General features: G+C 35.6%; 1 protein-coding gene across 1 annotated transcript; it reads left to right on the plus strand.

Moving 5' to 3' along the window:
* Nucleotides 1-1875: 1875 nt before the first annotated feature.
* LOC122145412 (selenocysteine lyase-like) lies at nucleotides 1876-13466 on the plus strand. The gene is made up of 11 exons (XM_042759191.1): nucleotides 1876-1897; nucleotides 4530-4657; nucleotides 4941-5102; nucleotides 5185-5291; nucleotides 5413-5449; nucleotides 5701-5784; nucleotides 5915-6017; nucleotides 6346-6416; nucleotides 6482-6486; nucleotides 6789-6947; nucleotides 13310-13466. Exons 1-11 carry the CDS (start codon nucleotides 1876-1878, stop codon nucleotides 13464-13466), a joined length of 1035 nt encoding a protein of 344 aa, XP_042615125.1.
* The last annotated feature ends 459 nt before the right edge of the window (nucleotides 13467-13925 follow it).

Below are 13925 nucleotides of genomic sequence, written 5' to 3' on the forward strand. Positions count from 1 at the left end.
TGTGTGTGTGTGTGTGTGTGTGTGTGTGTGTGTGTGTGTTTATTGATTCAAGCCATTATTTAATGCATGCTATGCAAATACATTTTATTTTAAAATAGGAAATCTCAAGCTGAATTTATCCTTAATTTTATATGTAAAACGTATGGGAAGCACGTCTCCACCATGGAATAAAAATAATAAAATAGGTAATTGTGATTTTTATTTCAGAATTCTGACTTTATTTCTAGCAATTCTAGTTTATATATCACAATTATGAGCTAACATCTTGAAATGCAGAGTTTTTTCCCCTCAGAATTGCTTCTGTTTTTTTACTTCTTCTTTGAATTCCTATTGTAGTCTCAGAATTCTGAATTTATACCTCTTTTAAGGGATGCATTTTGTCAACGAAAAACAAGTCAGAATTGTAATATAAAACTTTTTTTTTTTTTTATTACATGCAAGCTTTTATTAGGCTGCATTACAAGCTAAGAATTATAAATACTAACTTCAAATAGATACAGTTAAACTAAAATATTCACACTGATTTAATCAAATATAAGTCTGTAAAATTCCAGTAGCTCCATGGCCCTGTCCCTACCTAGTATCTATTTCCATGCTACAAGTACTTAATGTTCAGCTAGTATCTTTTCCATTGGGTGCTAGTACCTGTTCTTTAGATGCGTACTAGTACCTTTTTAAGCTTTCCATAAGTAGTAAGATAAGAATTGTTACTAGCAATAATTACAAAAGATACTAGTGTCTATAAAATTATTACTTCTACCTTATGAATAACTACTAGTATCTATTAAATAGGTACAAGTATCTACTCAATAAGTACCACTATCTAATAAATAAGTACTTACTAATGTCACTATTAGAATACTTTTTGTCAGAAATAAATAGATAAAAATAAAAACAGAATAACTACTACCTGTTCAATTGAAGATATCTTCAACCTCATAAAGAACTACTGAGAATGTACAGTATTTGGAGATATCTTCATTGGAACAGATCGTTACAAAAACCTGAGTAACTCTCAACCGTCCAATCTGAGTTCACATGATGATTCAATACATTAATATACTAAATGAAACTGATTGTTAAGTAGGCCTTACTGGCTTTGTATGTTAGCTCATCTTGCTAATTGGTTACCATGAAAACACAAGGAAATATATGTTTAATATGATATTTATTGTTTAGACAATATCAAAAAAGAAAACTTTTTTGATTTGATTATTGGCAGCTAGATCCAAAAACCAGTTCATGCACACCAACAACCACAATACCTACAAAGTCCACCACAAGAGATTGTGCCTTGTTTGGGATTATTTATAATTCCTTACAATAAACAAAGGTTTATTCAAGTATTCTTCTCAAATTTAATAATGATGAATCGATGGCCATCAGCTGTGCGCTTCCAAGGTTTCCCTGGCTTAATGATCTTTCAACATAGCTGCATTTTCTGTAAATGTGTTTAACTAAATCTACCATGTTGTACCTTCGTTCTTCTCCCTTCTCATAATCTTATTGTTTCCATCTCCTTAATTCCGTTTCCTGTCTAATCTCTCTCTCTCTCTCTCCCCATTTCTCATGTGTTGTTGGTTCATTAATATTCAATATACCATGGGCGTTGCTAGGCCATTTTTTAGGGGGCTATAACATGACTCGTGCGTTATAGTTATTGACATTAATGGTCATAAATTTAATGCATGTTTTTATTTATCCCGCATGTGCTTAGTTTATGTGTTATGTGTTTAGACCGTTGTACAGTATTTTGTCCTTTTATCTACCAGTGTAATCTAGATAATCATTGCTGAAAAGGCTGATCCCCCTGTCATCCTGGGTCATAATTTATGGGGAACCTTAACACATCATGCGTCGACCCGCATCATCATCATGTGGCTGATGGGCCAGACAGGTAATGAATATGTCATATCAGCCCTAGACATGACATAAAGTCATTTGCATTTGATCCACCACATGCTGCAGAATGTAGTTTGTAAAACAGCTTTGTCTACTGCAGAATATATATGGATTACAACGCCACCACACCAGTCGATCTAGAAGTGGTCAAAGATTGATGTTTGGCAGACTTCTAACATGTCACATTGAAAGGCATAGTTCACCCAGAAATGACAATTTTCTCATAATTTATTCATCCTCATGTCCTTCTAAAACGGTATGCATCTCTCTCTCTTTTTTTTTTTTTTTTTTTTTTTTTGTATAAATATATACAAAATATATTTTTATATATATTGTATAAATATATATTTATAACATATATTGTATAAATATATTTATTTTAAAGAAGGGTGGGATGCAAACAACAGTGATGCCACTGACTTCCATTGTATGGAAGAAAAAAATATCTTAAAATATGTAATTCTTAAAATACAATTAACAGAATTTTATGTTTCATAGAAGAAAGTGAAGCAAGTAAATGATTTTTATTTTTGGAAACAATATCTCTTATTGTTTTCCTCTGATCTTAGGTCTGAAAGCCAGAGACATCATTTACCATTCCAGAGACACTTTTGCTAGGATGGTTGGTGGAAAAGCACCAGACATTATTTTTACTTCGGGAGGAACTGAGCTGAAGGTTTCAAGTGTCACAGTTCAAATAGAAATTCATCATATTATCTTCTTTTCCTTTTCAAAGTGTTTCTTTCTTTCTCTCTTTCTTTTTTTTTTAACAGCAGTATAGTGAAGGCCCTAAAGCAGTGGTCTCAAACTCAGTTCCTGGAGGGCCACAGCACAGCATAGCTTAACACCTACCAGTTCAAAATCACACCTGCTTGGAAGTTTCTAGTGATCCTGAAGACCTTGATTAGCTGGATCAGGTGTGTTTGATTAGGGTTGGAGATAAACTGTGCAGAGCTGTGGCCCTCCAGGAACTGAGTTTGAGACCAATGCCCTAAAGCAGGGATCCTCAAATCTGGCCCACAATATCCACTTTCCAACAGATTTTAGCTCTAACCCTAATCAAACACACCTGCACATGCTAATCAGTGTCTTTAGGATCAATAGAAAATCACAGGTAGGTGAGTTTGATAAGAGTTGGAGCTAAACTCTGCAGCGCATTGGCCCTCCAGGGCAAGATTTGAGGAACCCTGCCATAAAGGCTGTTGCATATGGCTAATTCACAATTCCACCATTCCCGTTTAGTGTTGTAATATGTTCAATGTTCAAACAATTTTAACTTTTATGCTGTTTACCATTGACTATGAAGCTTGAACAAGCAGACATTTTGCATGACGTTGTTACGTAGGTGCTGCTGGTGGGAAAATATAGTTGTATGACATAACATTGAAGACATATCAAATATAATAATAAACACATTCAAATTCTCTGCAAATGAACTCAGTAATTAAATAGTATAGTATAAAAACTAGCACAATAATTAAAGGCACTTATTAAGGTGTGATCACATTTACTGTAGGAACAATAGGAAACTTGTGTTGGTCATTCAAATTTGTGAAGTTGACCAATAGAAAGCTGCTTGGTTTGGAAGTGATTTCTGAATGAGTGGTGCCTCATGCATTATTACATTCTACTGGACAATTTTTTGCCTACGAAAGTTCACTGAATCCTTAAATATTTTTGTCTTCTTATGATAAATATGTTGTTCCTTATCTGTAGTTGTTGATTTGGATAAAAATGTGTACTTAATGTGTACTTAATACATTTAATGTATTAATTTAGTACACTGAAGGCCTGTTCACACCAAGATGAATTTTCAGTGCGAAACTTTGGTTCGAATTGCTTAATCGCTGCTGTTAAATAAAACCACAGCTCGATGAATAGCAGAGATTTAATCTAGAACCTGCTGTCTTGTCATTGTGCAGTTGTATTTGGTGTTGCCTGATAAACAATAGCAAATACAAAAATCTGAACTGCTGTTCACATTCACATGAAAACATGTACAGTACTGTGCAATAGACATTAATCATTAGTTTTTTCACCAAAAAAAAATTTTTTTTAAGCCAGTTATTTGTCACCATCATCCAATTCGTCTGCAATGACATGAAGAAACAGAAAAAAACAGACTAAATCCAGAGAACGTTTTCCAAGACACTACCTGCAAAGCTACAGCACTGTGAAAAGTTTTAGAAACTTATGTAAAAAAGCTGTAAAGTGAGGATGCTTTCAAAAATAATGTCAAAAATTTATTTTATTTATCAATTAACTTGAACTATGAACTAAATCAAATCATTGTTTGGTGTGACCACGTTTTGCTTTTAAAAGCTTTTGTCTTGTGTACACTTGCCTGTAGTTTTTCAGGTAGCTTTTCAGGAAGGTTTATTAAGCCTCTTGGAGACGTTGCCACAGTTCTTCTGGATTTAGTTAGCAGGCCTGGGTTTTATGTCGAAAACTTTAAATGGAGGCATTGTTCTCCAAAGGTTTAGCTTGAGGAAGTGGGCATCACTTCATTGTACTCCTATAACCGTGAATATTGCATCCAAAACTTGTCTATTGCTATCCGTTTTAAAATATGAATATGACCAAAGATCTTTGTGCTCTGATTTGACCTGATTGAATTCTCGTTGTAGATGTCACATTTGATCCCATTTCCAAGGTCACAGCATGGGTGGAGGTCAAAGATGTCATTGCAGGGATTCATCCTACCACCTGCTTGGTGTCGATCGTGCTGGCCAATAATGAGATAGGCATCATTATGGTGAGAATTTTGCCTTGACAACGGTCCCAGTGATGTATTGGACTATTTCATATAGTTAAACAATCACACAACTGTGCTTTGGCCATTGGGACGAGGCTTAATTGCGAGCGTGATATTGCTTTTATACAACATTTCATAAATGTGATGTTAATAAAGATTAACTTACATTGTAGACACAGTATGGCTATTTAACTTTTGCTCTGCCAATAAAAATACAGTAGTTTTTTCGGCCATGATTTAGCATAAATACTTAAAGAAACCAATGGGATTCTCCTTTCAACAGCCAATTAAGGATATTTGTCAGAGGGTGAGGGAAGTAAACAAACAGAGGGCAGCATCAGCTCCCAAAATCCTCCTGCACACCGATGCAGCACAGGCTATCGGAAAGATACGAGTTGATGCACATGAGCTGGGAGTAAACTATATTACCATTGTAGGACAAAAGGTATAAAAGAGACGCTGTTGATATATTATCTCTCTCTAAGCAAAGAAATTTATAGATGGCAATCCTGTTGATGCTGTTTCAGTTGTATGGCCCTCGAATTGGCGCTTTGTTTGGGAATGATCCTGGAACCACAACCCCGGTTTACCCTCTGTTTTTTGGAGGAGGACAAGAGTGCAACTTCAGACTGGGGTATGACATGGTTTATTATGTGATGGGGTTTCATGTATAGGTGATGAATTATTAAACGGAATTAAAACAAGTATGTTACTGACTCTGAAATCAATACTGTTGTTATCTCTTTATTTCTCAGAACTGAGAATACAGCAATGATAGCCGTTCTGGGAAAGGTAAAACCCAGTTTGTATCATAAGCGTCATTCATTTCTTACCTTATTTTTAGAATAAGTTGAATGTTTAGACATGTAACATGAGTAACTAGATTTATTTATTATTTACAGTAGCAAGGTGATGGTTTGTACAGTTATGTATAACAGTAAAAATACTTTATTATTTTCAGTGCTATATTGCCTATGTTTGCACATGCAAAATTGTTTTACATAACCTTTTTTTTTTTTTTTTTTTTTTTTTTTTTTTAAAAGGCTGCAGAATTGGTAAGTTTAAATCTAGCAGAGTATGAAGCCCATTTCCTGGACATCCAATGTTATCTGGAGCAGAAGCTGCTTGTCAGTCCTGTTTCTACCTTATTATAGCTGGTACAGTTTCAGTGGACATTAATGTAGCCTGTATTTATATAGAGATTTCTTTTTTGTATTTATTTCTTTTTTCTTATTTTTATTGCATTTAAAATTTTAGGCTGTCTTTGGAAGCGATAAGATTCATTTTAACAGCCATTTTCCTGGCTCAGACATTTTTCCCAACACATGCAATGTATCCATTTTGGGAAGGGGACTTCAAGGTGAGTGAATAGCCATTTTCCAACCTTGCAATTTGTCTTTCACAGTACATAAACTGAATATGTTTGTACATACTGATACATAGGTGCACAATGTCACTTACAGTACATGTATAGTCCACATATGTGCATTAAAGATTCATCACAGATATGATATATTTAAGCTTGATTTAATGAAATTTCCTAAAACAACATCAGTGAAGTTTTTATTTATTTATTATTTGTATGTTTGTTTTTACACACGTTGGTTTAGAAATGGGTCAGCTCTTAACCCTGCAGATTTGTAAAAGCTTTTGGAAATAATTGTTGAGACTCTCCCCCCCTGCTGTAGGGTGTAAAGTGCTGTCCACCTGTAGGGGGTTGTTGGCCAGTGTGGGTGCTGCCTGCCTCTCAGACAGTGGAGCCATCTGTACTTACAAGGAAAACGTTTGTGGTCAATATCATTTGTTTGTTTTTTTTTGTATAAGGACAGGTGTGCATTTTCACCAGTGTTGTGTGAAATCCTGCCCATTGAACCCCTTAATTATATATGTATGTATGTATATATTTTTTAAATCCTAAAATATAGCTATATATATATATATAATATATATATATATATATATATATATATATAGATATATATATATATATATATATATATATATTGTATACTGATGCTCAGTTGTATACTTTGAAAGGCTTGTGTGCTTAACTGTGCTCTAGACGGAGCCGAGCATGGAAAATCCTTAATGCCTAATGTGGCAATTTTGTTATGTGCTTTCATTTAATTAGACCTTTCCATATTCTTCTAAACTGTGGGATTCCATATCATGTGGCTACCAACGCTTTAAGAATCAGTGTGGGTAGAAGTACCTTCTGTGAAGATGTGGACATTATTGTGGAGGATCTGAGAGAGCAACTGGAGCGGGATGAACTAGCACCATGGATATTGTACCTGCTTGATTGTGTGTGTGTGTGTGTGTGTGTGTGTGTGTTTGTGTGTGTGTGTGTGTGTGTGTACACATGGATATTGCACTCCAGCCAAAAAGGACAAATTTTATTGAATGGTCTTAGTTTAAAGCTATGCGGCTTTGCACATAGATTAGATAGTGTGTCAAGAGTAAAGAGTTCAGGTTTCAGGGTCATTGTCAGGTTGCACTACATTGATCTAAGAGCTCTTAATTTAGCAGAATATAATATTTAATGTACAGTAAATCTTATTTGCTTTGCAAAAAGATTAGATGGTGTGTCATGAGCATAGAGTTCAGGGTCATTGTCAGGTAGCACTACATTGAGCTTGTTATTTAGCAGAATATACAGTATTTAACGTAACTCTTATTTGGTAAAGCATATTTCATATATGGAACTTCAGGGAATTTACTGTAGCTGATGAATAGTTAAGTGGCTTGCATATGGGTGTGTGTGATATGTACAGGCTACAGTAATATAATTGTGACCAAGCTGACATTATAGAGTATGCCACCTACTTTGAAAAAAGTAATTGAATCATTAATTTCTGTCACTGTGGGACATTAACCAACCACTGTACAAAATACAAAGATTATGAAAGTCATTTTTCCACGACAGAAAAACAAAAAAAATGGCAAAATGCTGTTACCAGCAAAATTACATTACATATTACATCAATTTTTTTCTGGATAGTGCACACCCCTACTTGCATATGACTGTTGGCTTTGTTCATGGTCGTTTCAGGTCAGAGTTCTTTTTAACAGGGATTTTTACAGTAGTTAATTGGTTTAGGGGTCAGTTTGCCCCTCCTGATTTTATATTAAATACACTGTGATATTTTGTATTTTTCTTAAACGGTTTCATAACTGAATGATGTGAATTGTTCTAATTATGTTGTAGATATTTTACCGAATTTTTCAGGGAACAATCCTGTCTTGTTCATTTTTGGTGGCTGCACTTGGGATGTGATGGACCGTGCACGTTCAGAATGACACTGAGATATCTGTTACCAGTACAACAAAGCTGCAACAGCATTATTAAATGAGCTTAATGGACTCTCTTTAACATCACAGTGCTGATCTGATCTCCCCTGATGCTGAATCATTAAAGTTCATGTGCTCTAACCAAACTGCTCCATTCTAATCCCTTGACCTCTTTCCAGACACACTCTTGGCTATTCAGAAAGAAAATGAATATTTAATATGTGAAAATGAGGCTCACTGTAATCTCTAAATACGTGCCACATGCATGCACACCAGTTTCAGTAGGTCTTCAGAGTCCAGTTCTCTCATTACTCTAGTGTCTGCTGCCAGAGATGAGGGCAACCATGTGCAGGTTGGTAAGCAATCACAAAGGCAAGGGCTGCTTTTCAGATGGGTGATTTACTTTCTTCCGAAGACCACAAAAGATGATGTTAGGAAATATGTTCATGCTGTGCCATTCAATCAAAGTGGATGTGACCAAGGACTGTCAAGCTCCAAAAATGACGAAAACCACCATAAAAGTACTCCAAGTATGACTTGTTTTCTGTTATCCAAGTCTTCTGAAGCCATTTGATCATCCTGTGTGAGGAAAAGATTATTAAAATGACCAGAGGGCCTGTTTCCACCAAGTACAAATTTTTAAAAATTTGAAAAATTTGTCTGTCTGTTTGTCTTGTTGGTAAAGGCTATTTGCACTAACTCAAAAGAAACCAAGCTTAGATAAACCACAAAAGAAAAAAAAAAACAACTCAAGGTAGCTGTGACAGAAGTGTGGAGAGTAAGGACTTTGGATTTAGCCTTTGATACGACTGACCCCTATTACAATCTGTATTTTTCAGATCCCATTCTTCTTTTGCACAATGCATATCAGGTCAGAGAGCCTTTTATTTAAAAGTTATAATAAAATAAATGTGAAAAAGAATTGCCTAACGGGTATTTAATATTAGGAAAAAGGTCCCAATGACATATCCATATATGATTTTAATAATATTCAGTCTATTACAAGATTGTATGTCTGCAATAGCCTACACTGAGGTGCAAATATTGTCTGCCACTAATTGCACTATAGGTATACTGTGCTTTGCTGTGCTTTAAATGACCTTTTCCCACATCAGTCTACACTTCATACACCATAATGACGAAGAAAAAAAAAAAAACAGATCTGTGGTAACTTTGTACATTTATTAGAAAGGAAAAACTGAAATATTTACATTGAATAAGTATTCATACCCTTAAACTCAGTAGTTAGCTGAAGCACCATTAGCAGTGATTTTATCCTCAGGTCTTTTCGGGTAAGATGTGACCAGCTTTGCATATCTGAATATGGAGATTGTCTGCCCTTCTTCTCTGTTGGGATGGTATTGTGCAGTGCAGGTGATGAGCGGTGCTTGGTTCCTTCCAAACGCTTGGAATTGAGGTTCATCAGACAGGAGAATCTTGTTTCTTTCAATCTGAGTCCTTTAGGTGCTTTTTCTGCAACCCCAAAAGAGGGGTTGTTTTCACTAAGGAGAGGATTGATTCTGGCCACTCTGCCATAAAGCTCAGAATGTTGGAGTGTTGCAGTGATGTTTGTCCTTATGTAAGTTTCTCCCATCTCCACATATGATCATGGAGGTCAGCCAGAGTGACCATCAACTTCTTGGTCACCACTCTAACCAAGGCCCTTCTCTGATTGCTAAGCTTGGCCAGGAGGCTAGCTTTAGGAAGAGTCACGGTTGTTACAAACTTCTTCTGTTAAGGATAATGAGTGCTTCAAGTCAAGTCAAGTCTGCTTTATTGTCAATTCTTCCACATGTACAGTACATACATACAGAGAATTGAAATTGCGTTACTCTCAGACCCTCGGTGCATACAGATAACACTAACAGTAGAGCCTAAAAATCTAGATCAAATAAAATATAAGATAAAACTACACAATAAGGGAATGTAAAAAAGACATAATAGAAAAAATTAAATAAAAATAAGGTTAAATAAAAGCAGTGCAAGGCACATGGCAGATAGAGTGCAAACCAGTGAACAAACAGTGCAGATAAAAAGATTTTTAGTGCATAAAAAAAGCTTATTCAGTCTGATTAAAGTGACAAAGGGCTCAAGAGCAGTTATTTTATTTACTGACTGATGAGGTGGTAGAATGACGTCAGTTCCATGGTGAATGAGTTAGTGAGCAGACCAATGCTGCACAAAGTGACTGATGCATGTCATCGTATATTAGAGGGAGTGGGGGTGGAAGGACCTGGAGATGTGGGATCTGGGGCGGGGTGGGGGAGGAGGGGGGTTCATAGTTCAGTGGTGCCTGGGGCAGAAGAGGGACGGGGGGGGCAAGTTCGGGAGCGAGTTCAGCTTCCTGACCACCTGATGGATGAAGCTGTCCTTCAGTCTGCTGGTCCTGGCCTGGAGACTCCGCAGTCTCCTCCCTGATGGCAGCAGACTGAAGAAGCTCTGTGACGGGTGAGTGGGATCACCTGCAATGCAGAGGGCTTTGCGAGTGAGACGGGTTCCATAAATGTCCTGGAGGGAGGGAGAGAGACACCAATGATCTTCTCAGCTGCTCTCACTATGCATTGCAGAGTCTTCCGGCAGGACGCGTTGCAGGCGCCATACCACACAGTGATGCAGCTAGTCAGAATGCTCTCGATGGTGCCTCTGTAGAAGGTGTACATGATGGGGGGTGGGGCTCTGGCTCTCCTTAGTTTGCGGAGGAAGTAGAGACGCTGCTGTGATTTCTTGGCCAGTGCTGCAGTATTGTCGGTCCAGGAGAGGTCCTCTGTGATGTGCACACCCAGGAACTTGGTGCTGCTCACTCTCTCCACAGTCGCACCGTTGATGGTCACCGTTGATTCATACTCCTGTGAATCTTCAATGCAGCAGAAATTGTTTTGTTGTCTTCTCCAGATCTGTGTCTTAACACATTCCTGTCTCTCAGATCTGCAGGCTGTTGATTATGACCCTAATGGCTTGGTTTTTATTCTGATATGCATTTTTTAAGTTTAAGTTTATTTTTGGCATTGTTGCCTTTATTGTGATAGGACAGTGTTTAGAGAGAGAGAGACACAGAGAGAGAGAGGGATGTGTTCACACATGTGATTTTTTTAAACCATGGTAGAGAGGGAGTTTTTCTTTAAATAATAACTTCATTTTGGGCCATACACGTATCATATAAGTATGGCTTCAGAATACTTGAATATTGCATACAAGCCATATTGATTACTTTATATATTATATATACCTTTACTTTTTCTCAGCAATTAATGCATTACGTTGATCAAAAGTGACTGCTTTCTACTATGGTTACAAAAAAGTCTATTTCAAATAAATGCTGGGTTTTTTTTTACTTTCTTGTCATCAAAGAATCTTGGGGAAAAATGTCTTGCAGTTTCTACAAAAATATTAAGCAGCACAACTGTTTTCAGCATTTTATGATAATAAGAAATGTTTCTTGGACACCAAGCATATTAGAATGATTTTTTGAAGGATCATGTGACTCTAAAGACTGGAGTAATGGCTACTGGAAATTCAGCATTGCCATGTAAAGAATAAATTACATTTAATATATATTTAAAAAGAGTTAGGGTTAAGGTAACCATAACATTAATAGTTCCTTTACATTGAAAGAATGTTTCAAAATATGTTTAAAATAATAAAGCTTTTGTTTATTTTTAGATTTGTATGTTTTCTACAGAAGACAATTTCATACAGGTTTGAAACTGCATGAGAAACACCAGCAACACCTGCTCCAAACATAGCACCTTACAAAATAAATAGTTTACCTGCTACAGGAACCGTAAAATGGTGTGATTACATCACTTTCCCTTGCTCTGTTTACTCTTTGCTCATTAGTATTGCATGACCATTGTAATCATGACCAGATGGGTTAGAAGGGGCTCAATTTAACCATGTACAGTGTTTGTTTACCAGGGAAGTACAGGCCATACTACTTCTCCGAGACCCAATTCCCCCGGCCCCCTGTACACACAGCCCCTTCTCACACTAATGCAAACTGGCTCTTTTAACATTGACAACCTCTTGATCTAATTTACAGCCAGCTGTGGTGTGTTAAAGTAGATGTTTTAAGTGCTTTGTTATCCTTGACTAAAGTGATAACAAGTGATATTCTTGGTTGGTGGTCTTGGTGGGAGTTCATCTGGGTTTTTTTTTTTTTTTTTTTTTCAAGTGCTTGCCAAGGTCAAAGTTATATGATGAGGAATTATTAATGAACATTTCCTTGGTCTGATTAAATAAAGATGGTAACACTAATTTGATCACTTTGGTGGTGTAGAGGACAAACTTAACTGTCAGCAGCAATAGATTTATAGTAGAATGGACATATACTGTGCACAATACACACTGTTGCTATGACGGTGTTATGATGACATCATGAAATAAACTCTATCAAACTGAATGTTCTTTCAGCTTATGAATCAGTGATGGCTCTTTACCAAAGCGTTGGCTCATGATTTTAAGTGGTTGTATTCTTACTTATTAAAAAATAATAATAAGTGTTCCTTTAGTTTCCTCACTGCTTAGTCAAACTGTATTTGTTAAATTTATCTTCTAAAAGTTTGGAACATCATATAATGGCATAATTGCCAAATGAACTCAGGATAAAAATCTATTCTAAAATCTTTGAATACGTTTATATGGTTTTGAAAAACTTTTTTATACCATTTTCAAGAAAAATATTAAATGTAATGTCTTTAAAAATGTCATGTGGTATAACCAAGTAAAAGTAATAACATATTTTACTTATTTTGAATATACATCATTTTCAGAAATGTTTTTAAATATATTTGTCTAGGTAAAAAAAAAAAAAATTTTGTCAATACTATGAATTTTTAATTCATAAATATTACATTTGACTTCATGAGGTCAGTTGTAATGCCAATGACCTTGAGATTCAGTGATAAGGGTCTGCAGGGGCCCGTTCTGTGATGTTTATTACTGTTTTCCTTTTCAAGAATATAATTATTAATATATATACACATATATATATATACACATATATATAATGTAAGTTTATTCCTACTTTTTATCTCACAATTTGGACTTTTCTGAATTGTGAAATAAAAAGTAACCGTTACCTTGTTATTTTGTGGCAGAAACTACAAAACAAAAAAAATGCAATATGTAAACTCAGAATTCAGGGGAAAAGGCAGAATTGCAAGATATACCTGTATAAATTATAATATTAAATAAAATAAAATATATAATGCCATTTTTAATGTATTTTTTGAAAAAGATAAATAAGAGAATACATGTGTACACATATAGTAATATAAAGTTATTTGTGTGCAAAGAAAAAAAATTAAATAAAAAATTGTTGCTTATAACTATTCTTATTTGTTTGCATGTATTATGGATCAGGATTCTGGTGGGGCCACTCCGCTCCATCTTGCTGCACGGTTTGGGAGGGTGGAAGCTGTCCACTGGCACTCTCATGGGAATGAAGCAGAAGTGGAAACAAACTGTGGTGCTCTTCCTGCCCACTATGCTGCAGCAAAGGGTGACCTCACCTGTTTGAAGCTGCTGATTGGTCAAGCTCCAGGGTACAGTGTTACAGCTCAAATACGTTGTTATGACAGAGATGAAAAGGAGCATGTGACAAGCTGTTTTGGGTCACTGGTCTTGTTGGTCACAAATCTTGAGTTATTTGTTTGAGTACACTGAGTGCCTTAAAATGAGTGTCTTTTTAAAACAGATCCAATAAACACACACACATAAAAATAAACATGAACTGAAATAAAATGTTTATTTTATTTCAGCTAGTTGGCAAGGCAACATTTTTTCATTTTCAGTTGTTCTCAAGAAACTAAAACTTAATCTGAAATAAAAATGATTCAAAATATGGACGTTCATAAAACATAAAAATATTGAAAAACGACAACAAAACTTGGACTAAAATTAAAATTAAAATGAAAATACAAAATCTAATGAAGACTAAATCAAAATATTAATAAAAAGTATAATCTCAATAATACAA

Source organism: Cyprinus carpio, chromosome A6 (assembly GCF_018340385.1).
Source record: "Cyprinus carpio isolate SPL01 chromosome A6, ASM1834038v1, whole genome shotgun sequence".
Taxonomy (NCBI): Eukaryota; Metazoa; Chordata; class Actinopteri; order Cypriniformes; family Cyprinidae; genus Cyprinus; species Cyprinus carpio.